General features: G+C 53.1%; 1 protein-coding gene across 2 annotated transcripts in view; it reads left to right on the top strand.

The window, feature by feature from the left end:
• The window catches only part of LOC137427067 (phospholipid-transporting ATPase ID-like), a 94,014-nt gene that overhangs the window by 50,567 nt on the left and 15,491 nt on the right, over positions 1–27,956 (top strand). For both annotated transcript variants that reach the window (XM_078778715.1, XM_078778714.1), the window contains exons 20-25: positions 7,069–7,174; positions 24,708–24,813; positions 25,003–25,104; positions 25,310–25,391; positions 25,822–26,045; positions 27,240–27,323. In XM_078778715.1, coding sequence (XP_078634841.1) covers positions 7,069–7,174; positions 24,708–24,813; positions 25,003–25,104; positions 25,310–25,391; positions 25,822–26,045; positions 27,240–27,323 — 704 coding nt within the window. The remainder of the gene's footprint in view (positions 1–7,068; positions 7,175–24,707; positions 24,814–25,002; positions 25,105–25,309; positions 25,392–25,821; positions 26,046–27,239; positions 27,324–27,956) is intronic.

Consider the following 27,956-nt stretch of genomic DNA (forward strand, 5'->3'; position numbering starts at 1 on the left):
ATATAAGTGAGTGTATTTTGAAGCATGTGTAACTTCAAATAAAATTGTAAGCCAGGAAAAACGTTCGTTTCATTCCTTAGGGATACAACATATAAAACTGGCCCAAACGTCAAAACAAAATTCGCTCATTTTCAGTCGTACAAACTAATGCGACCACTCATTCTTCTGGTAAGAATCCCGTGCACATGCTGGTCACACTTATAACTCACCTAAGTCTTTATAAGTTCATCAAATACTGACACCGTGATTGACATTCGCTGAGGTAAAACTAAATGTTGATATTGAAGGAGCAACGCTCCTGCTTGAGACGGACGAAGTGACGGACAAGACACAAACTCGGCCGATAAGATGTTTATTGTATAATCATCTCGGGAACGCTGCTAGCCCGTTTATCGGGTTCGCATATATATATCCAAACCAAAAAGCATACATCAGAACCAAAGCCCCGCCTCTCAGGCGAGGCACGCTTTGGTGGTCATGTGACCGACAGGTGCAAAGGATTATAACCTCGGCGCCGCGGTTTGGCCGCCGGTTATGTCACCGGCTTGGGCCAGGAGATTCTGTTGCTGGTCTCGAGCTTTGGGGGACCCATGGGTCGCTACACACGCCCCCCCAGAATCGACTTGGTCCAGGAAGGTCAACCTGAGGGGGGTCTGGATGACCCGACCGAAACGACCCCTGGCTGGTCGCGGGGGGAGGGGGGGGGGGGTCCGGTGTGGTGGCGGGTGGCCGGACGGGGGGGGGGGGTGCAGTGGACGGGGGGCGGCCGCGCCGCGGTGGGAGAGCCAGCCGTGGCGGCTGGCCGACGTCCATGTGGGCCGGCTTGAGGCGGTCCACCGAAATCCGGTCCGCCCGGCCGCCGATGCTGACGACGAAGGACTTGTTGTCCCGTCGTAGGACCCGGAAGGGTCCGTCGTATGGTGGCCGGAGCGGCCCCCGGTGCACGTCGTGGCGCACAAAGACGTACTCTGCCGTGCGGAGTGCTGGGGGGACGTAGGATTGGGGGTCGCCGTGGCGGGATGTGGGCACCGGGGTGAAACGTTGGGCGGCCTCCTGGAAGTCCGTGCGCTGGTGCGCGGCGGACCAGGGGCTGGTGGCGTCGGGCACGAACTCGCCCGGGACGCGGAGGGCCTGGCCGTACACCAGCTTGGCGGTGGATGCCTGGAGGTCCTCCTTTGGAGCCGTGCGGAGGCCCAAAACGACCCACGGGAGCCGGTCGGCCCAGCCGTCGTCCTGGAGGCCGGCCATGAGTGCGGCCTTCATGGAGCGGTGGAACCGCTCACACAACCCGTTGGCCTGGGGGTGGTAGGCCATGGTGCGGTGCAGGGTAACGCCCAACATGCGGGCGACCACGCCCCACAGTTCGGACGTGAACTGTGGGCCGCGGTCCGACGAGATGTCCGCCGGTGCGCCGAAACGCGCGACCCAGGTGGCGATGAACGCCTGGGCCACGTCGGCAGTGGTGGTGGAGGCGAGGGGCATGGCCCCCGGCCACCTGGTGGTCCTGTCCACCATGGTAAGCAGGTGGGTGAACCCCTGCGATGGGGGCAGGGGACCCACCAGGTCCACGTGGACGTGGTCGAAACGTCGCTCGGGCACGGTGAAAGGAGCCAGCGGAGCCTGGGTGTGACGGTGGACCTTGGCCCGCTGGCAGGGTGTGCAGGCATTGGCCCAGTCGCGGTCGTCCCATCGCAACCCGTGCCAGACGAAACGTGCCAACACCAGCCTCTGGGACGCCTTCCGGCCCGGGTGTGAGAGGCCGTGGAGCGAAGCAAAAATGCGCCGCCGCCAGGTGACCGGCACAACGGGGCGAGGTCAGCCTTGGGAGACGTCACAAAGCAGGACCGTGTCCGTGAAGGGGACGTCAGCCAAGCGGAGGCCCGTGTCCGCCACCCGGAGCGCCTGCACCGTGCCGTCGGTGGCCTGGTCCGTCGCCATCAGGGCGAAATCGACGCCGAGGTGGACGGCATTGGCACTGGCTCGAGAAAGGCAGTCGGCCACGGCGTTGTCCTTTCCGGCGACGTACCGGATGTCCGTGGTGTATTCCGACACGGCGGAGAGGTGGCGCTGCTGGCGGGCCGACCACAGCTCCGTGACCTTGGCCATGGCGAAAATCAATGGCTTGTGGTCGACAAAGGCCATGGACGGGTGGCCCTCCAGGAGGTGGCGAAAATGGCGGACGGCCAGGTACAGCCCGAGGAGCCCGCGGTCAAAAGTGCTGTACTTCAACTCGTTTGGCAGGAGTTGCCGGCTGAAGAATGCGAGTGGCTGCCAGGCCCCGTTTACCCATTGCTCATGAACCGCACCCACGGCATAGTCGGAGGCGTCTGTGGTGAGGGCGATGGGAGCATGGGGTACCGGGTGGGCCAGCAGCATGGCGTTGGCGAGGGCCCGTTTCGCGCCGGTGAAAGCAGCGTCCATGTCCGCGGACTAGACGACGTCGCGCTTCGCCGGCAGGCCGCGGAGGGCGGTGTACAAGGGCCACATGAGTTGCGCAGCTCGGGGCACGAAGCGGTGGTAAAAGTTCACCATCCCGAGGAACTCCTGCAGCGCCTTGACAGAGCGGGGGCGCGGGAAAGCGGCGATGGCCTCGACTTTGGCCGGTAGCGGTACGGCGCCGTTCCAGGTGATGTGGTGGCCCAAAAAGTCGATCGTCGCCGCACCAAAGTGACATTTGGCCGGGTTGACGATCAAGCCGTGCTCGCTGAGGCAGCCGAACAGCGTCCGGAGGTGGAGGAGGTGCTCGGCTCTGGACGTGCTGGCGACGAGGATGTCGGCGTAAAGAGGAATGGCAAGTCGCGCAGCACGCCGTCCATCAGGCGCTGGAACGCCTGTGCCGCGTTTTTGAGGCCGAAGGGCATCCGGAGGAATTCGAAGAGGCTGAAGGGTGTAATAACGGCCGTCTTTGGGATGTCGGCCGGGCGGACAGGCACCTGTTGGTACCCCCGAATCAGGTCCACTTTTGAAAAAATGGTCCGCCACGCCAACCGGGCGGAAAAATCCTGGATGTGCGCGACGGGGTACCTGTCGGGGGTAGTGGCGTCGTTGAGGCGGCGGTCGTCGCCGCATGGCCGCCATCCGCCCCCCGGCTTCGGGACGTTGTGCAGCGGCGAGGCCCAGGCGCTGTCGGAGCGCCGCACGATGCCGAGGCGCTCTAGCGCGGCGAACTCGGCCTTGGCGACGGCGAGTTTGGCTGGGTCGAGACGGCGAGCTCGGGCGTACACCGGCGGGCCCGTAGTGGGAATGTGATGCTCGATGCTGTGATGCACCGCGCCGGCCAAAAACGTCGGTCGCGTGAGGGCCGGGAACTCTGCGAGGAGACGCGCGAAGTTGTCTGCCAACAGGAGGACGCAGGAAAGCTCGGTGGGCGCGGAATGGCTCAAGGCACACGCCAGCGAGCTGAAAGTTTTGGCATTGATGAGACGCCGATGTTTAACGTCGACCAGCAGCCCATGGGCGCAAAGGAAATCGGCCCCGAGCAAAGCCATGGGGACGTCCACCGTCATGAACTCCCAGCGAAAGAGCTGGCTGCTGAAGCGGAGGGCGACGGTGCGTGGGCCGAAGGTGCGGATGGCGGAGCCGTTGGCCGCGATTAAGGAGGGGCCGCAAATGGCGGCCCGCCTGTCCTCTGCCGAAGCGGGAATGACGCTCAGCTGAGCGCCGGTGTCGCAGAGAAAACGCCGCCCCGACGCTTGGTCCGCGATGAATAGCAGGTTTCCGGAACGGCCGGCGCTCATGGCTGGTAGTGAGCGCCGGCCCGACCGTTTCCCGACTTGCCAAACGTGCACGGGGGTCGACATGATCGGGCCCGCCGCCCGAACCTGGCGTGGAAATAACACCAGGCCGGGTCTGGCGGGGGCTCCGGTCGACGCGTTGGGACCGAGTGACGTGGCGTCGCCGCTACCAGTCGCGCCGGCCCGGCGGCCTCCGGGAAGGAAGCTGCGTCACGGGCGTCGGGCGGGTGGGCGGGAAACTGCGCCGCGGGCGCCGACTGGGCGGCGGGCGGGCTCCCGGCAGCCACCCCGACGAGCTGGCTTGCCGAATCGATCTTGTCGGCCTCCCTGGCGAGGTCGCGGGGGTTCGTGATGGTCGTGCTTGCCAGGGCGACCCGGACCTGGGCCGGGAGCTGGCGGAGAAAAAGCTCTTGGAAAAGGAAATCCGAGGAATGCTCGCCGAGCAACGCGAGCATGTAGTCCATACGTTCGGACGGGCGCGTATCGCCGAGCTCAGGAAGGTCGAGCAGGCGTCGTGCGTGTTCAGCCGGGGAGAGGGCGAAAGCGCCCAGAAGAAGTGCCTTGATGGCGTCGTACTTGCCGTCAGCGGGCGGGCTCTGGAGGAGGCTCAGGCAGCGGGCGGCGGTCACGGAGTCGAGCGCGGCGATGACGTAATGGTATTTCGTGGTGTCCTCCGTAATGCCACGCAGGGCGAACTGGGAGTCCGCCTGAGCGAACCAGACGGCGGCATGTGCTTCCCAGAAAGTGGGCAGTTTGAGGGACACTGCCGTGTCCATCGTGTGTCATAAACTCGGGGTCACCAGTGAAGGAGCAGCGCTCCTGCTTGAGACGGACGAAGTGACGGACAAGACACAAACTCGTCCGAGAAGATGTTTATTGTATAATCATCTCGGGAACTCTGCTAGCCCGTTTATCGGGTTCGCATATATATATCCAAACCAAAAAGCATACATCAGAACCAAAGCCCCGCCTCTCAGGCGAGGCACGCTTTGGTGGTCATGTGACCGACAGGTGCAAAGGATTATAACCTCGGCGCCGCGGTTTGGCCGCCGGTTACGTCACCGGCTTGGGCCAGGAGATTCTGTTGCTGGTCTCGAGCTTTGGGGGACCCATGGGTCGCTACAATATCTCTTCTGAGGTAAAAATAAAAATAAAAAACAGTTTTAAAGCATTATACGTATCAAACGATGCATTTTATGAAACGGAGAAACCTAATACACACTTTGGTGGTTTTAAAATGACAGAATATGTCTTTATTAGAAAAAAAAGAACCTTGAAGACGACGCTGCTAACAAAATCCACCGCTCTAACGCATAACCACGAGTTTAAACTACATTTACAACAAATATGAAAACTATTTTCATATCACAATGTTAAATATAGAATATATAGAAGATAATGTTAAAAAAAAAAATTAGCCCCATCTTCCAATGGTAAACAATCCTTCAAAAAATTCCTGGATCCGGAATAATATCCTGAGCTTCACCAAAAACTAATCAATTCTTCCTATCGCAAGGGCATTCATCCCACCAACTTTCATACAAATCCGTTCAGAACTTTTCCAGATATCTTGTTCACAAACACACACACACACACACACGGACACGATCGAATGCATTACTCCCTCGCGGGAGTAATAATCAATCAATCATCAATAATGCTATGGTTAATGGCAACGTATGTACACAATAGGGTGCATGGTTCATACGAGTACATGGACCATAATAGCAACGTGTTCAGTGACAACTGAGTGATTTAAAAGTCGCTTTGGTGTTCAAACGAAACTTTCAAAAACAGTGATATGAAAACTGGTGAAGCAGTTCAGAGAAACAGGTTGCATGAAAGTTAAAAAGCACGTCCATGCGCCAGCCAAGTGTTACACCACAGAAAGCGTATGAAGTGCAGAAAAGAATGGAAGCAAGTCCGAAGAAATGTCTGAGACGTTCAGCACAACAAGCTCACATTCGTATTCCAGTGCAAGGAAGGTGGTCAAGACACTCAAACGTTATCGCTACAAAAGTCATGCGCTGCATCAGTTACTGGAGCCAGACAAAGAGAAATGTGTGGCCTACTGTGAGTGGCTCCAGAGGATGGAAAGAGAACAAGACGATGCTTTGGATGTTGTGTTTTTTTTTACAGACGAAGCATGGTTTCAACTTTCTTGGCATGTAAATTCACAAAACACTCGTTTATGTCTAAGTGAACACATTATGCAATGCATGAAAAATTTTCGCTTGTTGTGCTGTTAAGTCAGCAAAGCATTATTGGCCAAATTTTCTTCTCAGAAACAGTAAACTCAGAATGTTACATCTCCATAATCCATGAGTTTCTTGGGCACCTTAAGCCGCTGTCACACCTTGACGTTTTAGCCAGCGTATGCCGACGTATGAAAAATTTGGCTACGTTAAGAGCACGCTGAAGCACGCTGGCATACGTCGTAGTACGCCGAGCTCGTCGACAAATTTCGTGCATGCACAAAATTTGTCGACGTATGCCAGCTTATGACTCACACCAGCACTCAATTTTGATACGTCGGCATACGCTGGCTAAATCGTCAAGGTGTGACAGGGGCTTTACACAAAATCAAACAAGGATTGTTTCAGCAAGATGGTGTCAGGAGTCACACTTTGCGAAACAACATGAACGAACTTAGGCTAACCTTTGGTGACCATGTAGTGTCCAAGTCATTATGGCCACCTTGATCCCCAGATATTACATCTCCCCTGGTTTATTTTTGTGGGGATATTTGAAGGATATAGTGTACGCTACAAATCCACACACTCTTGGTGAATTAAAATCAATAAATCGGTGACACAACCAGCAATATTCCCCAAGAAATGCTTCACTCTGTGTCGGAGAGCATGCTGCGAAGTATGAATTTGTGCCTGCAACTTGTGGTGGTGGACACTTCCAGCACTTCATTTAAGGTAATCAATTGTGTGGATCATGTCACGTCTGTCTGTCTGTCTGTGTGTGTCCACATCTATATAGTACAGAAATTTAATTAGAAACAATGAAATAATTTTTCTTATATCTCAGGTGCAAAAGTGCATGGCAGGATGTTGCAGAGGAAGCATGCTACTTTTGAGCATTCTAGCCTGGATTTCATTCCCAACCCAACGATATAAACCATCGGATTGGTGTTTTGCATGCCGGGTGTTGCACCACAAATTGCACCAACCCTCAGCTGGCCGTTAAGTCCGATGTCCAGTCAAGTAGCATTAGTTGGTCGACATTAAAGACGATCGTCTTTTACGAAGAGGAAGTCATGTGACATGTACATCAAATCCAAGAACTGTATAATCAATGAGGAAGTTTCATTTTTCTCTTCCAGAGACTGCGGTGAATATCGGTTACTCTTGTAATTTGCTGTCCGATTCAACAACGGAGCTCTTCATTCTTTGTGGCTCCACGATTGAAGAGGTTTCCCAGGAATTAAGGTACTGATGACCTTATTATATAATATTATTATATAATATATTTGTTAGTATTATATTGAGGGAGCTGCGCTCCAACGCGAGTCGAAAGAAGTGACGCGACCAAAGACGGAATTCGTCCGAGTTGCTTTATTAACACAAAACAGCTCAGGTATTCTGACAAAAGCCCGTTTATCGGGCAGCAATATATATACACATTTATGTCGGGAAGTTTGCCCGGCAAAAGCTATACCGGGCATGCCCGGGTGTCAAGGGCGAGCCTTGGAAAGGCGAGTCTGGACCTGCCCGGGCGTGTTTGGCTGCGGCCTGGCAAGTCGAGGCTGGGCATGCCCGGACGCTCTGGGTGAGCCCTGGAAAGGCGATAGCGGGCATGCCCGGACGCTCTGGGCGAGCCCTGGAAAGGCGATAGCGGGCATGCCCGGACGCTCTGGGCGAGCCCTGGAAAGGCGATAGCGGGCATGCCCGGACGCTCTGGGCGAGCCCTGGAAAGGCGAGAGCGGGCATGCCCGGGAAAGACGAGACCGGGCGTGCCCGGGAGGTTCGGGCGTGCCCGGGAACAGTGAGTCCGGGCATGCCCGGGAGAGGCGCGTCTGGCCGTGTTCTGGCCGGTGCAAGGCGATTGTGTGCATCCAGCGGTAACCGCTACACACGCCCCTTCAGAATCGACCTGCACCGGCAGGGTCAATTTAAGGGGGGTCCGGATGACCCGGCCGAAGCGACCCCTGGAGGGTCGTGGGGAGGGGTCCGACGTGGTGGTGGGTGGTCGAGCGGGGGGAACTGTGGACGGGGGGCGGCCTCGCCGCGGAGGAAGGGCCAACCGTGGTGGTCGGTCGACGTCCATGTGCGCCGGTTTGAGGCGGTCCACAGAGATCCGGTCCGACCGGCCGCCAACGTCGACGAGAAAGGACTTGTCGCCCCGTCGCAGGACCCAGAAGGGCCCGTCGTATGGCGGCCGGAGTGGCCCCCGGTGCACGTCATGACGCACAAAGACGTACTCCGCTGTGCGAAGCGCCGGGGGGACGTAGGACTGGGGGCCACTGTGGTGGGACGTTGGCATGGGGGCAAATCGGCGGGCGGCCTCCTGGAGGTCCGAGTGCTGGTGTGCGGCGGACCAGGGACTGGTAGCGTCGGGCACGAACTCGCCCGGGACGCGGAGCGGCTGGCCGTAGACGAGCTCGGCGGCGGACGCCCGGAGGTCCTCCTTGGGGGGCCGTGCGGAGCCCCAAAAGGACCCACGGCAGCCGGTCGGTCCAACCGTCGTCCTGAAGGCCGGCCATGAGTGCGGCCTTCATGGAGCGGTGAAACCGCTCGCACAACCCGTTGGCTTGGGGGTGGTAGGCCGTGGTGCGGTGCAGCGTGACCCCCAACGAGCGGGCGACCGCGCCCCAAAGTTCGGACGTGAACTGTGGGCCGCGGTCGGACGATATGTCCGCCGGTGCGCCGAAGCGCGCGACCCAGGTGGCGATGAACGCCTGCGCCACGTCGGTGGTGGTGGTGGAGGTGAGGGGCATGGCCTCCGGCCACCTGGTGGTCCTGTCCACCATGGTGAGCAGGTGGGTGAACCCCCGCGATGGGGGCAGGGGACCCACCAGGTCCACGTGGACGTGGTCGAAACGCCGTGCAGGCACGGTGAAAGGTGCCAGCGGGGCCTGGGTGTGGCGGTGGACCTTGGCCCGCTGGCAGGCCATGTAGGCGTTGGCCCAGTCGCGGACGTTCCGTCGAAGGCCGTGCCAGACGAAACGCGCCGACACCAGCTTCTGAGAAGCTTTCCGGCCCGGGTGAGAAAGGCCGTGGATGGAAGCGAAGATGCGGCGCTGCCAGGAAACGGGCACGATGGGGCGAGGCTGGCCCTGGGAGACGTCGCAGAGCAGGACGGTGCCCGCGAAGGGGATGTCGGCCAGGCGGAGGCCCGTGTGCGCCGCCCGGAGGGCCTGCACCGAGGTGTCGGTGGTCTGGTAGGCCGCCATGAGCACGAAGTCCACGCCGAGGTGGACCGTGTTCGCGCTGGCCCGAGAAAGACAGTCGGCCACAGCGTTGTCTTTGCTGGTGACGTGCCGGATGTCCGTGGTGAATTCCGACACGTCGGAGAGGTGGCGCTGCTGGCGGGCCGACCACGGCTCCGTGACTTTGGCCATTGCGTAGACCAACGGCTTGTGGTCGACGAAAGCCGTGAACGGGCGGCCCTCCAGGAGGTGTCGGAAATGGCGAACGGCCAGGAATAGACCGAGCAGCTCGTGGTCGAACGTGCTGTATTTTAACTCGTTCGGCCGGAGCTGCCGGCTGAAAAAAGCGAGTGGCTGCCAAACCCCGTCCACCCATTGTTCATGGACGGCGCCCACCGCGTAGTTGGAGGCATCCGTAGTGAGGGCGATGGGCGCGTTGAGCACTGGGTGAGCCAGCAGCGTTGCGTCGGCGAGGGCCCGTTTTGCGCTCGCGAAGGCCGCGTCCATGGCCGCGGACCAAACGATGTCATGCTTGGCCGGCTTGCCCCGGAGGGCCTCGTAAAGGGGCCGCATGAGCTGAGCAGCGCGGGGCACGAATCGGTGATAAAAATTCACCATGCCGAGGAACTCTTGTAGGGCGTTGATGGAACGGGGACGCGGGAACGTGGTGATGGCCTCGACCTTGGTCGGCAGCGGCACGGCCCCGGTCTTGGTGATGCGGTGGCCCAAAAAGTCAACGGTCGTCGTGCCGAAGTGGCATTTGGCCGGGTTGACAATTAAGCCGTGCTCGCTGAGGCGACCGAACAGTGTTCGGAGGTGGAGGAGGTGCTCGGCGTGGGACGTGCTGGCGACGAGGATGTCGTCCAGATAGACGAAAAGAAATGGCAGGTCGCGCAGCATACCGTCCATTAAGCGCTGGAACGCCTGGGCCGCGTTCTTGAGGCCAAACGGCATCCTCAAAAATTCGAACAGGCCGAACGGCGTGATGACGGCCGTCTTCGGGACGTCGGCCGCCCGGACAGGTACCTGGTGGTATCCCCGTATCAGGTCAATTTTGGAAAATATGAACCGTCCCGCCAAACGGGCGGAAAAGTCCTGGATGTGCGGGATCGGGTACCTGTCGGGGGTGGTAGCGTCGTTGAGGTGGCGGTAGTCACCACACGGGCGCCATCCGCCCCCCGGCTTTGGCACGATGTGCAGTGGTGAGGCCCACGCGCTATTGGAGCGCCGCACGATGCCGAGGTGCTCCAACGCGTCGAACTCGGCCTTTGCCATGGCGAGCTTGGCCGGGTCGAGGCGGCGGGCCCTGGCGTAGACCGGCGGGCCCGTAGTGGGTATGTGGTGCTCGATCCCATGCCGCACTGCGACGGCCGAAAACGTCGGCCGTGTGAGGGCCGGGAATTCCGCGAGCAGGCGAGCGAACTCGTTCGCCGTCGGGAGGGCGCATGCCAGTTCGGTCGGCGTGGAGCTGCTTATCGTGCACGCCAGGGAGCTGAAGGTCTCGGCGTTGACAAGGCGACGACGTTTGACGTCAACCAGCAGCCCGTGCGCGCAGAGGAAGTCGGCGCCCAGCAAAGCCATAGGGACGCAGGCGGTCACAAAGGTCCACTGAAAGCGCTGGCTGCCGAAGCAGAGGGTGACGTCGCGCGGGCCAAAAGTGCGTATGGCCGAGCCATTAGCAGCGACCAAAGAGGGGCCGCAAACGGCGTCCCACCTGTCCTGCTCGGAGGCGGGTATGACGCTCAGTTGGGCGCCGGTGTCACAAAGGAAACGCCGCCTGGACGCTTTGTCCCGAATAAAAAGCAAGTTGCCCGAGTGGCCAGCGCTCATGGCTGGGAATGAACGCCGGCCCGGCCGTTTCCCGACTTGCCGAAAGTGCACGGGGGTCGGCACGTCCGAGCCTTGTGTCCGAACCTGGCGTGGTAATAACACCATGCCTGGTCAGGTGGAGGCCCCGGCCGTCGTGTCGGAAGCGGTCGGTGCGGCGTGGCGGCCGCCAGTTTCACCGGCAGTTCGGCCTCCAACCGCGCAGGGCGCTCGGGCGTCGTGGGCGTCGCCTCGGACGGCGGCAGGCTCCAGGTAGCCATGCCGATGTGTTGGCCCGCCAAGGAGATCTTATCGGCTTCCCTGGCGAGGGCGCGGGGATCGGTGATCGACGTGCCAGCCAGGGCGAGGCGTACCGGGTGAGGCAGCTGGCGAAGGAACAACTCGCGGAACAGAAAATCCGGAGAGTGCTCACCGAGCAGCGAGAGCATATAGTCCATGCGCTCGGACAGGCACGTGTCGCCGAGCTCGGGCAGGTCGAGCAGGCACCGTGCGCGTGCCGCCAGAGAGAGGGTGAAAGCATCGAAGAGGAGCGTCTTCAGCGTGTCATACTTGTCGGCAGCGGGTGGGTGCTCGAGGAGGCTCAGGGCGCGGGCCGCGGTGGCGGAACCGAGCGCTGCCACGACGTGGTGGAAGCGGGTGTCGTCCACGGTGATGCCTCGCAGGGCGAACTGGGAGTCCGCCTGGGCGAACCAAACAGCCACGTGAGCCTCCCAGAAGGTAGGCAGTTTAAGAGTCACTGCCGTGTCCATGTCGGTAGGTCACCAGTGAGGGAGCTGCGCTCCAACGCGAGTCGAAAGAAGTGACGCGACCAAAGACGGAATTCGTCCGAGTTGCATTATTAACACAAAACAGCTCAGGTATTCTGACAAAAGCCCGTTTATCGGGCAGCAATATATATACACATTTATGTCGGGAAGTTTGCCTGGCAAAAGCTATACCGGGCATGCCCGGGTGTCAAGGGCGAGCCTTGGAAAGGCGAGTCTGGACCTGCCCGGGCGTGTTTGGCTGCGGCCTGGCAAGTCGAGGCTGGGCGTGCCCGGGCACTCTGGGCAAGCACTGGAAAGGCGAGAGCGGGCATGCCCGGACGCTCTGGGCGAGCCCTGGAAAGGCGATAGCGGGCATGCCCGGACGCTCTGGGCGAGCCCTGGAAAGGCGATAGCGGGCATGCCCGGACGCTCTGGGCGAGCCCTGGAAAGGCGATAGCGGGCATGCCCGGACGCTCTGGGCGAGCCCTGGAAAGGCGAGAGCGGGCATGCCCGGACGCTCTGGGCGAGCCCTGGAAAGGCGAGAGCGGGCATGCCCGGGAAAGACGAGACCGGGCGTGCCCGGGAGGTTCGGACGTGCCCGGGAACAGTGAGTCCGGGCATGCCCGGGAGAGGCGCGTCTGGCCATGTTCTGGCCGGTGCAAGGCGATTGTGTTCATCCAGCGGTAACCGCTACAATATAATATATTATATAATATTTATTATATAATATTGTTGCGGATATGAGGACTGTATTTTTTTGATTGTGTGTATTATTATTATTGCTTGAGTCTGTCTGCATCGATGCACCACATTATGGACCACATGTCTGTGGCCGAGCACCACTTATGGACCCCAAGGGTTGGGGCATGGCCCCTCTGCTGGAACCACCCATGAAGGCCCGAAATCTTGCTGGCGGACCTTGGCCACAGGGCACCGATGCCCCACAGGTGAACCACACTAGTCGGCCCTGTGGGCCATAAATAAAATTAAAAAAAATGGACACGTTGGGTGCAAGTTTTAATACAAATAGGCCGCCAGCAAAAGAAAATGACAACATCTGGAAGAAAATAATAATAGCCAGCAGAGGGAGCCGAAGAGCAAGAGACCACCTGCAGGGTTAGGGGTTGTTGATTTATTTTTATTGATGAACTGTGGTGACTGCACCGATTGGTGCTTGAGGGTGTGTTGGTGCGTTTTGGGTGCTTTCATTGTGCGTCGATGCAGAGCAGACTGTCTCCCCCCCAGAAAGAACAATCACAGGTCCTGGGTTGGGTTTTGTAAATAAAGTAGCGTGACTGTAAATAATGCTCCCCACCGTCAGTGTATAGTTTTTTTTTGTTTTTTTTTGTTTTTTTTTTGTATACAAGGTCGAGGCTCGTGAAAGAGCGAACATTAATCACACAGAAAGACAAACCGACACATAAAACATATAACATAGGGAGCGGTAGACAAGATGGGGAGAGAGGGGGAAGGACACAAACACAACATTTGAGAGCAGGGACCGAGAGACATGGAGACATCGAGAGATCTGAGAGAGGGCGAGGGCTTTGGGGGGGGGGGGGGCGTGGGAAGGGGGCGGTGGGAGAGGTATAAAACATATGGACACTGCCAGGACTTCCAGGAAAGAAGTTGGAATTTCAAACAAGGTGGATCTGGGGACCACACAAGGTGGACCACACTAGTCGGCCCTGTGGGCCATAAATAAAATTTAAAAAAAATGGACACGTTGGGTGCAAGTTTTAATACAAATAGGCCGCCAGCAAAAGAAAATGACAACATCTGGAAGAAAATAATAATAGCCAGCAGAGGGAGCCGAAGAGCAAGAGACCACCTGCAGGGTTAGGGGTTGTTGATTTATTTTTATTGATGAACTGTGGTGACTGCACCGATTGGTGCTTGAGGGTGTGTTGGTGCGTTTTGGGTGCTTTCATTGTGCGTCGATGCAGAGCAGACTGTCTCCCCCCCAGAAAGAACAATCACAGGTCCTGGGTTGCGTTTTGTAAATAAAGTAGCGTGACTGTAAATAATGCTCCCCACCGTCAGTGTATAGTTTTTTTTTTTTTTTTTTTTTTTTTTTTTTTGTATACAAGGTCGAGGCTCGTGAAAGAGCGAACATTAATCACACAGAAAGACAAACCGACACATAAAACATATAACATAGGGAGCGGTAGACAAGATGGGGAGAGAGGGGGAAGGACACAAACACAACATTTGAGAGCAGGGACCGAGAGACATGGAGACATCGAGAGATCTGAGAGAGGGCGAGGGCTTTGGGGGGGGGGGCGTGGGAAGGGGGCGGTGGGAGAGGTATAAAACATATGGACACTGCCAGGACTTCCAGGAAAGAAGTTGGAATTTCAAACAAGGTGGATCTGGGGTGAATTAGCGGGGGTAGAAAAGATAAAGGTTTTGGATGGGGGAAGATAAGAGATGGTGGTGAACAGCTGTTTTAAAGACCTGGAGGGAGGAGTGGGATTGAAGGGAGTGAGGGAGTTTGTTCCAGAGGCGGGAGAAAAGAGGAATGAAAGAGTGAAGGTGAGCAGAGAGCCGAGATTTCGGCAGTTTAACCATCAGAGGGTTGCTGGCAGATCTTGTGCGACCTGTAGGAATATTTGGGGGGCGTGAGTCTGTTAGTTTGAAGACCATTCCGCAATTCGGTTAGCTGTGGGCGTGAGTCTGTTAGGCAGGGTGCAAAGGAGCAGCGGGACATATTTATCTATGTTTTAAAACTGTCGCACTCAGGGTCAGGTTAAAAGTAGAGGGAACTACACCTACGTGTCACACTAAATTAAAGTTGTAGGCCCGGGACGTGCCTAAGAGGAGGAGGGTGCAGTGTTGCGGATATGAGGACTGTATTTTTTTGAATGTGTGTATTATTATTATTGCTTGAGTCTGGCCCCTCCTGCCTCCAGTGTTGTGTAAAGGTTAAAAGGGCGTCCCGGTAGTTAATTCCATAAAGCACACATTGAAGGACACGATAAAATCCTTGTTCAGTAGTTTATATCTTTATTATGTGTTTTAGATTAAAGCTTTGTCGTCCATTAACATGACACTCCATTGCACCAAGTGAAAAAGATAGATTCCCTTCATTCCCATTCCCAAAAACCTCCATTTCCCCTTTCGTCAATTGCCATTCGCATTGCCAACCAACAATTGCCGCCATTGGCCACGAGGCAGGGTTGAGGAAGAAAGGCGGGTCCCCACCTCGTCATAGAGGGGAGGAGTGAGTCAGCCCCACTCAACCAACCACGAACAAGGGGTTGGACTTGGAGAGGGTGTGGAGAGAAACATCAAGGAGGTTCGCGAAGGTTGAGGGGCGGGGCCTATATAACCCGCCGCGGGACGTTCCCCAAGCAGATGAGAGATGAGCTATGACAAGAGCTGAGTTGTGAGGTCCAAGGCTGAGCTGCGTGGTGAGGTGCAAAAGAGAGAGCTGGGTTGTGAGGTCCAAGAGAGAGAAAGGAGATCATCCAGGGAAGCACAAAGCCTGCTATTCGTCGCCTTGCTCGCCAGCAGCAGCGTCCACAGCAGCATCAGCAGCAGCGTCCACAGCAGCAGCAGCAGCAGCGTCCACAGCAGCAGCAGCAGCGTCCACAGCAGCAACAACACCCAACGAGCCGATCGTGCTGCAGGACCAGTTGGACCTCCCTATCCCGCCAAACATCCACCAGCCATTCCTGCCTACAAGTTCCCCATTCGTGTACGTGAGTTTGTTCTGTTTGTTCTGTCCTGGGTAGTCAATTAAGTCTGTATAAGCTAGTAATTTTCACTGTGTCACCTGCTTTTTCATGTCCCTGTACATAACCGTGACTGCTCCTTTTTGCTTGTGTGTGTAATAATAAATCCCGTTACTCTTCTGTACGTCTTCTTCTTCCTCTTTGCATTCGGTCGCTTTAGAGTTGTCCACATTGAATAGCTGTGGCGCGATCGGGCCAACGTTTGGGTGAATTGGGGAAACTGTTAGGTCGTGGGGCCTCCGCTCGGCAAATATAACATCCTTAACCACGAACCGTAACAAATGGTGTCTGGGGGTGAGATACGAGGCCCGAACCAAATTTTTAAAAACATCGAGGAAAAAAAATTTTGGTCAAAATTTGGAGCTGCTGGAAATTTGTGTTGTTTTAAAGCAAAACCCGAATTTTGAAATCGCGCCATGGCTGGTCAAGGCGACGGGATGTCGGTGGGAGAGATAGACGGGGTAGAATCGACCCAGGACATCGGGGAAATGTATGTGGATGAAAGGGAGGAGGAGAACATTGGCAATGTGGTTGAGGGGGTATCAGGCGCACAAAATGGAGCCATCGCGCACGTGGTTGTAGCGGCACCAAATTTTGCCGCGCCCGTGACCTTAGCAGCACCAAATTGCGCTGCGCACGTGGTCGCGGCAGCCGAGCCAGAGATGCCAGAGTACATGCGAGTCTTTATGATTCAAATGATGGCAAAAATGGATGCTCAGGGTGAGCGGATAAGGGACGAATTGGGGGGCAAAATGGGCGAAATGGGGGGCAAAATGGGCGAAATGGGGGGCCAAATGGGGGCAATGAGGGGTACCGTTGAGGGTTTAGACAAGAAATTTGAGGGGTTAGACAATGGGATAGAGGGGGTGAAAATGGGTTAATGGGGTTAGAAAATAGGATGGAAGGCAAATTGCGGGAAATAGGGGAGCAATCCGCCCGAGAATTAAACAAATGGGAGAGCAGATAGAGGAGGTGAAAATCGGGTTAGAAAGTAAATTGGATGCTCAGAGGGATGAATTGGGACAGATGAGGGTGGCATCTACAAAAGAGATGGAGGAGATGAAAGAGGAGATACGACGAGGTGTAAGTGAGGAGGTCTCGGGGGTACGCGAGGAGGTAAAGCGAGGTGAAAAGCGTATGGAGAAAGAGGTGAGAAATGGAACGGCTAGGTTACAGGGGGGAATAGAAGATCTGACGGAGGAGGTGGAACAGCTGACGGTGGGACAGACGGAGTTAGTGGAGCAGGTACAAAAGAACACTGCGGTACTAGGAGGGTTAAAAGCGACACAAAACGACATTAAAAAGTGACTTGATAGCGACACAGAGGCAATGTCAGATGGTACGTGAGGGACTGACAATGAGGTTGGACGAGGTGACAGAGGTAATGGAGACAAAGGACCGGCAGGTGAGGATGCACATAGAGACGGTCACGGTAGCCTTAGAGGACGAGATAGAGGAGACGCACCAGGAAATAAAAGAGGTGAAGCAAAAATTAGAGGAAGTGGAAGACGAGGTGAGTGAAATTAAGAAGAGACGGACAGAAACTAAGAGAGAAATACAGGAGGAGGTGATGGAATATGTACAAGGTCGGTGCTCAACTCATAATGATGTGCTCGCTAACCAAATAAAGAGTTTGCAGGTGGCGAAGGAGGTGCGGAGACGTGGTGCACTGAGTGGCGATATACGAGGAAATGTATATGATGTGAGGGGAGCTTCAGTCGGCTTGGGGATTGATTTGGATCCGGGTGTTCGTGAAAGGCCGTTGGTGAAGTGTGCGACAGGTCCGGTGTGCGGAGGAGGTGTGCGAGAATGTCCGACTCTGGGGCGTGTGAGGAAAAAGTGCGCGCCGAGGAGTGAGTGTGCTGTCGAGAGTGAGTCGGTCGTAGCGCGTGTGCGAGGGAGCACATGGAAGCGCGTAGTGAGGAGTGTTACAGAGGATGTAACAAGAAAGTGTACACCTGTGGTGAGTGTTACGGAGGAAGTAACGGGAGAGTGTGCACAAGAGGAAGCGCGAGAAAGGTGTGTAACGGACGGGTGCATGGGGAAAGAGTGCGCTGTCAAGAGTAAGGGAGGATGCACACCTGTGGTGAGTGTTACGGAGGAAGTAACGGGAGAGTGTGCGCAAGAGTGTGCATGAGAAAGGTGTGTAACGGACAGGTGCATGAGGAAAGAGTGCGCTGTCGAGAGTAAGGGTGAGTGCGCTGTCAAGAGTGGTGGTGAAAGTAGTGAGAGTGACACGGAGCGTGAGTTGGTTGTGACAGGTGAGAGAGGATGTACACCTGGAATGGAAGGATGCACACCTGGAAGGGTAGAGCGTGTGTGGGAATGCACACTGGAATTGGTCGTGAGGCACGTGGTTGGGTGTGCGAATGAGAGCACACCTGTGATTGTCACAGAGGAGGTGACCGAGGAGGGGGCGTGAAGAGGTGTGTTAGTGAGGTGTGCGAACGACGAGTGTGTGCCAAGGTGTTCGGTGGTCAGGTGTGTGACCAAGTCTGTGAGCAGAATGAGTGTACCTGGGTGTGTAAGAGAAGGTGCAATGACGAGGAGCATGGGAACAGCTGGATGTATGAGCAAGGAACGGGCTGCGGGGTGTAAGCATGCATGTGAGGCATCGACGGTAACCGGGTTAGCGGTTAGAACGACATTTATCCGAATCGGGCCCTCGGTGCGCGCCGAGCAGCTTCGCGTGCCGCGAGGACCAGCGGGGATCCGAACCACGGCGGTTTCGAAAGAACCGCCGTACGCGATCCACGCCGGGCCGCGCTTTGAACGGCTGCGTCCGTGCTCCACTAAGCGGAGCGGGCAGCCCGATAGGAAGGGTCGTCATGGCGACCCCTTTTTGTTGAGGCGTTCCGGCAGGTCGAGATCGGGCCATGGGATGGCTCCGTGCCGAGGTGGTGCGTGGGATCTCGGCCCGGGTAAGCGTCCTTCCCTGCACCGAGTGTCGGACGCATCCAGCCGTCGGCACCAAAGAACCCGCATTCATTGCTCGGCTGTACGAAGCCGAGCTTTAGAAGTGAATTGGCGCACCGAGAGGATCTAGTAAGTAGACGGGTGATGAGGTTAGTGTTTTGGACCCAAAATTAGAAAAAGGCAAAATTTGATGATTGGCAAAGGATTGGCAGTAATGATTGGCAGATGATTGGCAAAATTTTTGATTTGTTGGATTTGGTGTGCAAAATTGATAGTGGGAGATGCCCCATGTGATGGGAAGGCCAATCCACCATCCCTCACAGCGGGCACAAAGGAGCACTAGATTTATGGGGTTTATGGCAGTGTAAGCTCGCCGAGGGAGGGTTTGGATAATGATAGGGACCTAGAAGATGACCTTAGGTGACGTTAAGGTTAGGTAGTGACTGATACCTGTAGTGGGGACGCAGGTAGATGAGAGTGGATGATAATGACGAGGGAGCGCAATAGTTTAAAGGGACGACTGGGAAGCGCGAGTTTCAGATGGGAGTAGGTAGGTGAGATGATGCCGTGTGTATGGTTAAAAGGTGTGATTGCACAGGTGTGCAACTGAACAGGTGTATGAGAGTAATGGTGATGAGTATTGTGCTGACCAAATGGTCCAGGAAGAGGAGGAGGGTGCAGGTGGCACCAGGTGTGATTGCACAGGTGTGCAACAACAGGTGAATGAAGAATGGTTGTGTGAAATAAATGGAGTGTGGAGTATATGGAGTATTGGAATGGATGGTCGTGGAGTGAGTATGGTGGAAACTACGGAGTGGAGTGGATGGTGCGGAGGTGTGAATGGGGGAAGAGTGGACCCCCATCACGAATACCCGGGGCGGGTAGTGTAAGTGTTAGGTAGAGGATATAGGTAAATTGTGGTTGGATATTGGCATCTGTGGTGCGGGTGAAAGAATGGAATATGGATGGGTGCATTAGTGTTGTGGAAATGGCTGGGCGTGTAGCCTGTTAGTGTGTGTAGTTGGTTTGGGCACTCCACCACTGTGAGGATGTCGGCCAGGTGAGGCCGCAGGTGGGCCCTGGGAACCGGTAGTTGTGGATGGGGCCCGAGGATCTGGAGGACGGACCTGGGTAGCCCAGTGCCAGAGGGCACCGAGGGGTGACAGAGCCAGGAGGGGCCTTCCCCAGTTTGATAGGTTAGGGTGAGGAGCTAGGTAAGCTCGGTGGCAACTGCAGTGGTGGAGGTGTGCAGGTGGGTAGACCTGCTGGGAGAGCTACACGCCCCAGCCCAGAAATTGTGCAAGGGCACCGGGAGATGAATCGGGGGAGTGAGACCCCAAATTGAGAAGCACCACAGTTTGGTCAATGGGAATTGGTTTTTAGAACCCATAGTGTAAGATGGCCAATGGATTGGCAGGGAAAGACCCCGGGTAGTGTAAAGTGTGTTAAAGTCATTTAGAGGATAGTTAGGATGAAGAATCTCCTTGCACCATCTACATCCACTCACCTGAGATGACGTACCTCCACACCATGCCAGGTGGTTTTAATTATTTTTTGATGCAAATGTTTGGAATGCGAGACGCATCATGACGTGGGTGTGACATTGTGCTTGATGTTCCATCTCTTCCTCCTTATGAGGATTGATGATGAATTGGTGATGGCAAATTCTAGTTAGAGGGATTGTGGGAACAAATTTGGAATAGAGGAAATATGGGGAAGACGTGACAGTAGTGACGAATTTGTAAATGTGTAGATTGTTGTAAATATGGGGTAAGGGCAAGGGTAGAGTAGGTGACAGGGGGGTGACGTACGGTAGGGACGAGCTTTTCTCACTTCGCTCTCCGTTCGCACTTCACCTTGCATTGCCTTATTGATGTGTACCCTTGTGACCTTACCCCTCACTCATCTGTCTTCCCCCCCTTTGTCTCCCACATGAACTGTGCGCCATTGGGCGCCGAGGGGAGCGTGCATGAGTCCGCCATTGTGCGCCCGGAACTCCCAGAACCAGCTGTCTGCATCGATGCACCACATTATGGACCACATGTCTGTGGCCGAGCACCACTTATGGACCCCAAGGGTTGGGGCATGGCCCCTCTGCTGGAACCACCCATGAAGGCCCGAAATCTTGCTGGCGGACCTTGGCCACAGGGCACCGATGCCCCACAGGTGAACCACACTAATCGGCCCTGTGGGCCATAAATAAAATTTAAAAAAATGGACACGTTGGGTGCAAGTTTTAATACAAATAGGCCGCCAGCAAAAGAAAATGACAACATCTGGAAGAAAATAATAATAGCCAGCAGAGGGAGCCGAAGAGCAAGAGACCACCTGCAGGGTTAGGGGTTGTTGATTTATTTTTATTGATGAACTGTGGTGACTGCACCGATTGGTGCTTGAGGGTGTGTTGGTGCGTTTTGGGTGCTTTCATTGTGCGTCGATGCAGAGCAGACTGTCTCCCCCCCAGAAAGAACAATCACAGGTCCTGGGTTGCGTTTTGTAAATAAAGTAGCGTGACTGTAAATAATGCTCCCCACCGTCAGTGTATAGTTTGAAGACCATTCCGCAATTCGGTTAGCTGTGGGCGTGAGTCTGTTAGGCAGGGTGCAAAGGAGCAGCGGGACATATTTATCTATGTTTTAAAACTGTCGCACTCAGGGTCAGGTTAAAAGTAGAGGGAACTACACCTACGTGTCACACTAAATTAAAGTTGTAGGCCCGGGACGTGCCTAAGAGGAGGAGGGTGCAGTGTTGCGGATATGAGGACTGTATTTTTTTGAATGTGTGTATTATTATTATTGCTTGAGTCTGGCCCCTCCTGCCTCCAGTGTTGTGTAAAGGTTAAAAGGGCGTCCCGGTAGTTAATTCCATAAAGCACACATTGAAGGACACGATAAAATCCTTGTTCAGTAGTTTATATCTTTATTATGTGTTTTAGATTAAGGCTTTGTCGTCCATTAACATGACACTCCATTGCACCAAGTGAAAAAGATAGATTCCCTTCATTCCCATTCCCAAAAACCTCCATTTCCCCTTTTGTCAATTGCCATTCGCATTGCCAATCAACAATTGCCGCCATTGGCCACGAGGCAGGGTTGGGCAAGAAAGGCGGGTCCCCACCTCGTCATAGAGGGGAGGAGTGAGTCAGCCCCACTCAACCAACCACGAACAAGGGGTTGGACTTGGAGAGGGTGTGGAGAGAAACATCAAGGAGGTTCGCGAAGGTTGAGGGGCGGGGCCTATATAACCCACCGCAGGACGTTCCCCAAGCAGATGAGAGATGAGCTATGACAAGAGCTGAGTTGTGAGGTCCAAGGCTGAGCTGCGTGGTGAGGTGCAAAAGAGAGAGCTGGGTTGTGAGGTCCAAGAGAGAGAAAGGAGATCATCCAGGGAAGCACAAAGCCTGCTATTCGTCGCCTTGCTCGCCAGCAGCAGCGTCCACAGCAGCAGCAGCAGCAGCGTCCACAGCAGCAGCAGCAGCAGCAGCGTCCACAGCAGCAGCAGCAGCAGCAACGTCCACAGCAGCAGCAGCAGCAGCGTCCACAGCAGCAACAACACCCAATGAGCCGATCGTGCTGCAGGACCAGTTGGACCTCCCTATCCCGCCAAACATCCACCAGCCATTCCTGCCTACAAGTTCCCCATTCGTGTACGTGAGTTTGTTCTGTTTGTTCTGTCCTGGGTAGTCAATTAAGTCTGTATAAGCTAGTAATTTTCACTGTGTCACCTGCTTTTTCATGTCCCTGTACATAACCGTGACTGCTCCTTTTTGCTTGTGTGTGTAATAATAAATCCCGTTACTCTTCTGTACGTCTTCTTCTTCCTCTTTGCATTCGGTCGCTTTAGAGTTGTCCACATTGAATAGCTGTGGCGCGATCGGGCCAACGTTTGGGTGAATTGGGGAAATTAGGTCGCGGGGCCTCCGCTCGGCAAATATAACATCCTTAACCGCGAACCGTAACAATATATTTGTTCAGGGTGCCAGCGATGGCTCGCCTACTCTTCACAAAGAACACCGTGGAATCTTCAGCGTACACCAACTAATGCCAGCAGATGGGATGCCCATTTAACGTCCATCCAAGGGACGCACACACTTTGATTAATCATCCTGCCTGTGAAAACCTGGGATGACAGTTTAGACCCAGGTCGGGATTCAAACCCAGGCTAGAAATCCTAGAGGCGAGTGTGTGTACCTCTAGGGTCTAGACCATCCTCCCAGCTCTGACACTCAATTGCTCACTGATGATAAAATATCATGATTTGCACCAATCATAATACAAACATTTGTTTTGTTCAAATTTATTTGTAATATTGGTGATATTATTTATTTGTAATTTATTTGTTATCCAAAAAGGTCCAAGTGGTGTAAAGCTCTAAATGATCAAGGGTCCAAGCTGTCTAATGGGTCTAACAGGTTTTCAGGATCTTAGGTGTCTTCTGGGTCTTCAGGGTCTTTTGGGTCTTCAGGGTCTTTTGGGTGTTCAGGGTCTTTAAGTGTCCTTGGCGTTTTTGCGTACTCGAGGTATTTTGGGTTTTCGGCATATTTTGTGTCATCAGGGTATTTTGGGTGTTTGGGGTGGGGGGTCTTCAGTGTCTTTTGAGTCTTCAAGAGTCTTTGGGGTCTTTTGGGTCTTTAAGGGTCTTTGGGGTATTTTGGGTCTTCAGGGTGCTGTGGGTCTTCAGGGTGTTTTGGGTCTTCAGGGGTGTTTGGGGTATTATTATTTTTTGTATACAAGATTGAGGCTCATGCAAGAGCTAACATTAAATTAAATAAAAACATAAACGGACACATAAAACATATAATATTGGGAGCAGGAGACAAGATGGGGAGAGAGATGGAAGACCACAAGCACAACAGTAGAGAACAGAGACATTGGGAGATCTGTGGAAGGGATAGAGCTGGGGGGTGGGGTGGGGGAGTACATGGTATAAAACAAATTGACACTACTAGGAATTTCAGGAATGATGTTAGAGAATTAAAGAGGTGGATTTGGTGTGTATTAACAGAGGTAGAAAAGATCAAGGTTTTGGATGGGGGAAGATACGAGATGGTGGTGAACAGCTGTCTTGAAGACCTGAAGGGAGGAGAGGGATTGAAGAGAGTGTGGGAGCTTGTTCCAGAGGCAAGAAAAAAAGAGGAATGAAAGAGTGAAGGTGAGCAAAGAGTCTTGATTTTGGCAGTTTCACCAGAAGAGGGTTGTTGGCAGATATTGTGCATCCTGAAGGAATATTTGGGGGACAGAGCAGGGGGAGCATGGCTGGAGAGGAGTCGGTAGAAGACAGAAAGATCACCAACTTGCCTGCGGTGAGAGAGAGAGAAAGGCCCTCAGAATCAGCTTCATCACAGGAGATTCCAATGATTCTGAAAGACTTGGTTTCTCCAGTGTGAAGTCGAGCTAGGTCTGAGGCAGGAGCACCAGCCCAGAGGGGAGAGCAGTACTCCATCAAGCTGCAGATGAAAGCTTTGTAAGTGGTGAGGAGCTCAGAGGTGCCAAGGAAGGACTTCGCATGACGGAGGATGCCCAGTCGGCGACTGGTTTTAGAGGCCAGCTTGGAAATGTGGTTTCCCATTTTGTGTCTTTGAGTTTTTTGGGGGGTTTTGGGGGTTTTGGGGTCTTTGGTTATTTGGGGTCCTCAGGGTCTATTGGGTCTTTAAGAGTCTTTGGGGTCTTTTGGGTTGATTGGGTCTTCAAGAGTCTTCGGGGTCTTTTGGGTCTTTGTGGTCTTAAGGGTCCTGGGGGGGACAAAGGTCTTGGGGAACTTAAACGGTCTTCAAAGGTCTAAGGGGTAACAGCAGTCTAAAGGGTCGAAAGGTATATTCCAACAGTATGTAATTAATAAATGTACGTAATTCATAGACAGAATGCAAACGCCATTCACACAGTACGTAATTAATAGACATAAAATCACACGGCTTCACGGACGTTGTTTTTTGATTTTATATACATACTGTATATATAAATTATATATAGTAATTTTACGACTCCCAGCCACATTCAGGTTGACTCCATGTAATAGGTGGAAACAAGAGGTAATGTACCGTGTGGCAGGTGGTGCTTGTCGCTCCCGATAAGGTGCAGCAAGGGCTGCATGGGAGACCTTACTGGTGGTTCTCCACTCACAGTATGGAGTCGCATAATTACTGATATATATATATATATATATATATTATATATACACAGTATATATTTCATTCTTTTCTTCCTTTCCTAACCAGACTATAAACTACCTGTCAGATTGGTGCTTCATTGTCTGGACAAAGGAAAGTAGGCAATCCCTCAGATGGCGAGATGATGGCGAGATCATTAGTTCGTGGACATTAAAGACCCTACGTGCGTGTGCGTGCATGTTTTCCTTTCTTAAAACACAGAACATTCCAAGCCAAGATCGATATAATTTGCAGTCACGCGAAGTTATCAATGCTGATGGAGAGCCAGCCAGCACCATATGCCCTGGTTATCAACGGACCCAGCCTGGTATGTATTATGACACCAAATGATCACAAAATACATCTTTGGTAGAAATGATTGTGGTCTATGCATTGTTATCTGAATCAACAATGGTCTAGTTACCAATAAATCACCTGGTATGAGTAGTAAACCTATTGTGGTTGGTGAATGACTGAGATTAATTGTGTATTCTGCTTGACTGTCTGTCGGATGCAGGCCTTGGCGCTGGAGCCTCCCACACAAATGGACTTCCTGCGGGTGGCCTTTTCTTGCCAGGCCGTGGTATGCTGTCGCTCGACCCCACTGCAGAAAGCCCAGGTACCGAAACGTCGGATGTTGCGCCAGGGCCATCTATTTTGTTGTACGACATTTATTTTGGTCACCTCCTGTCCACAATTTGCATCATCATTTTCTAGTTGTGGTGAAAACCCATCTGACCTTTCTGAAATATATCTCTCTTCTATACGACTCTGCAATCCAAATGATCCCAAAGTCAGGGTTGCCATGTCTGTGCCGATGTCAGGTCGTAGATCTGGTGAAGAAAGAAGGTCGAGTCGTGACGTTGGCCATCGGAGATGGAGCCAATGACGTTGGCATGATTAAAGGTGGTTCTATAACAATGGTATTATTTTGCATAGTAATTGTGTGTCATAACGAGAATTTGCAAACTGGTTTCAATGACTTTGTTTACATGGGAGTTGAGGATCATTACATGAAAAACCAGACAATAGTAGACATGGTTGGCAGGTCATAGGAAAACAGCATCAGCATGAGAATGTAACGATCCAGGTTTGGGAAAGGACCAATTCTTAGCAAGAATGGAAGAGAACATTCTAGAACTTGGAAACAGCATGATAATGACATGATTGGCCACCATCTTGAAGGGAAACAGGAAGGAGTTTGAAGATGATTCCATGCAGACTAGAGAAAATGGGGACAAAGGAGTTAAGGTGAGTGGTTATATTTGGGCATGTTGTAGTCATCCCAAATTTAATGCGTTGTCCAATTTTCCTGCCTTCTCGTCCCTTTCCCAAGCTGCGCACATCGGTGTAGGAATAACGGGCCGAGAAGGTACGCAGGCCGCACTTGCATCTGACTTCTCCTTTGGCCAATTTCGGTTCCTGCAACGCCTCCTGTTCGTGCACGGCCGCTTGTCCTACCAGCGTACGGCCAAGTTCCTTTCTTATTTCTTTTTCAAAAACTTCGCCTTCACGCTCGTTCACTTCTGGTTCGCCTTCTTCAATGGCTTCTCTGCGCAGGTTTGTGTGGTGACCGGTTGAGTAGAGAAAAATCACTTCTCGCCATTTCTTCATGACTTTTTGCATTCAATCAACGGTGCAGAGACCATCTCTGCACCGTTGAGTACCGTAGATAACGTAGATAACGTAGATATCTGGAGTACCGTAGATAACGTGCCTCGTGAAAAAGTAGAACGAGACACTTGATCAATGTGTTATTAACCCCCATTAGATGTGTTGCATGTTGCAACCAACCAATATGTTATGCTTGGCATTAAGACAATACATTATGGTATACATATGCATGCCATTTACTTCGAGATCTGATCCAAGATGGCCGACTGGAGGCCATTTTGTTAGTTAAATATGTCCCCAACCACTTCTCGGATATGCATTGTCCGATTTTGTTAAAACTTGGCACAAGCACAGTACTTGATGGCATACATGTTCTTCACTTTATTTTACGATCTGATCAAAGATGGCTGACTGGTAGACTGGCGACCATTTCGTTAGTTAAACATGTCCCCAACCATTTCTCGGATATGCATTGTCCGATTTTGTTAAAACTTGGCACAAGCACAGTACTTGATGGCATACATGTTCTTCACTTTATTTTGCGATCTGATCAAAGATGACTGACTGGTAGACTGGCAGCCATTTTAGTTGTAAAAAAAACAAACCGGTATTGAACCTTATTGAACCTGGTAACCAAAAATGGCCTCAACCATTTCTCAGAAATTAATTTACTGATGTTATTTAAATTTGGCACACAGCAAATGAATGATGGCTTACATATGCACGTCATTTGTTTTCAAGATGAGATCAAAGATGGCCGACTGGCAGCCATTTTGTTATTTAAATGCAGCCCCAACCATTTCTCGGATATGCACGGACCGATTTTGTTCAAACTTCGCACAAAGACAATACATGATAGTATACATATGCAGAAGATCTCGATTTGTAATCTGACCAATGATGGCCGACTGGCGGCCTTTAACTCAATACAGCAAAATTTCTAAAACCACCGGGTCTGTGTCATTTTATGAATTTTTCTCCTTGTTGAATAAGTAAACACATGCTTTCTTCAGACCAGCCTTCTTAAAGGTGAGGCTGATGCACAGGTGCTTTGATTAAAACAGAATGTCATTGAATGGTAATTGAGAGTTCACTCCATCACTGGATTTGATGTTGTTGTCCATCACCTTGTTGTTGCAGACGGTTTATGATGAGTGGTTTATCACTCTGTACAACCTCGTGTTCACATCTCTTCCTGTACTCGCTTTGGCCATTTTCGACCAGGTGTGTCTTCCACAAAAACATCCATTATTGTTGTTTTGTGACCCCCATAGACACTGTGAAAAAATAGTTTGGAGTTTCTTGATGTTTCATCACGAGAACAACTTTGTGATCTGAGCAATTGAGGGTAGCCGAGCACTCTAGTAGATATTGTCTTTTGAGTGAATATAAAGGTTCCCACAAATTTTATACTTCCTCTTTCAGTTCTAAAATCTTTTCAAAAAGACTTTTGCAATTGCAGTCTTGCAACAGTCACTTGTGGGAATTTTAACAAAAATAACCGTAAATACGCTGCTACTTTCGATGTCTGCATACGACAACAGTTTGTATCTGTTGTGCTCATTTACTTTTGGGGCTGGAAGTACAGTTGAGAGGTATGCACACTCACCTCTGAGCTATCTAGTTTGGATTTGAACCCTACAGGGGAAACTGCATCAGCAGCACAGCAGTTCCCCCAGCAAATGATGCTACCCGCAGCCATGTGCTGCATAAGAAAGAAGAAGAAGATTGACTTTTGAATGGCATGAGTCTGGTTCGAACTTTTCCAGAGCCGGATTTAGGGGAGGACCAATGGGACATTTCTCCAGGGCCTAAACTCCAGCAGAAAATCGATTTCCCCCCTCGCTCATGGAAACA

This window comes from Myxine glutinosa, chromosome 5 (assembly GCF_964187855.1).
Source record: "Myxine glutinosa chromosome 5, kmMyxGlut1.1, whole genome shotgun sequence".
NCBI lineage: Eukaryota > Metazoa > Chordata > Myxini > Myxiniformes > Myxinidae > Myxine > Myxine glutinosa.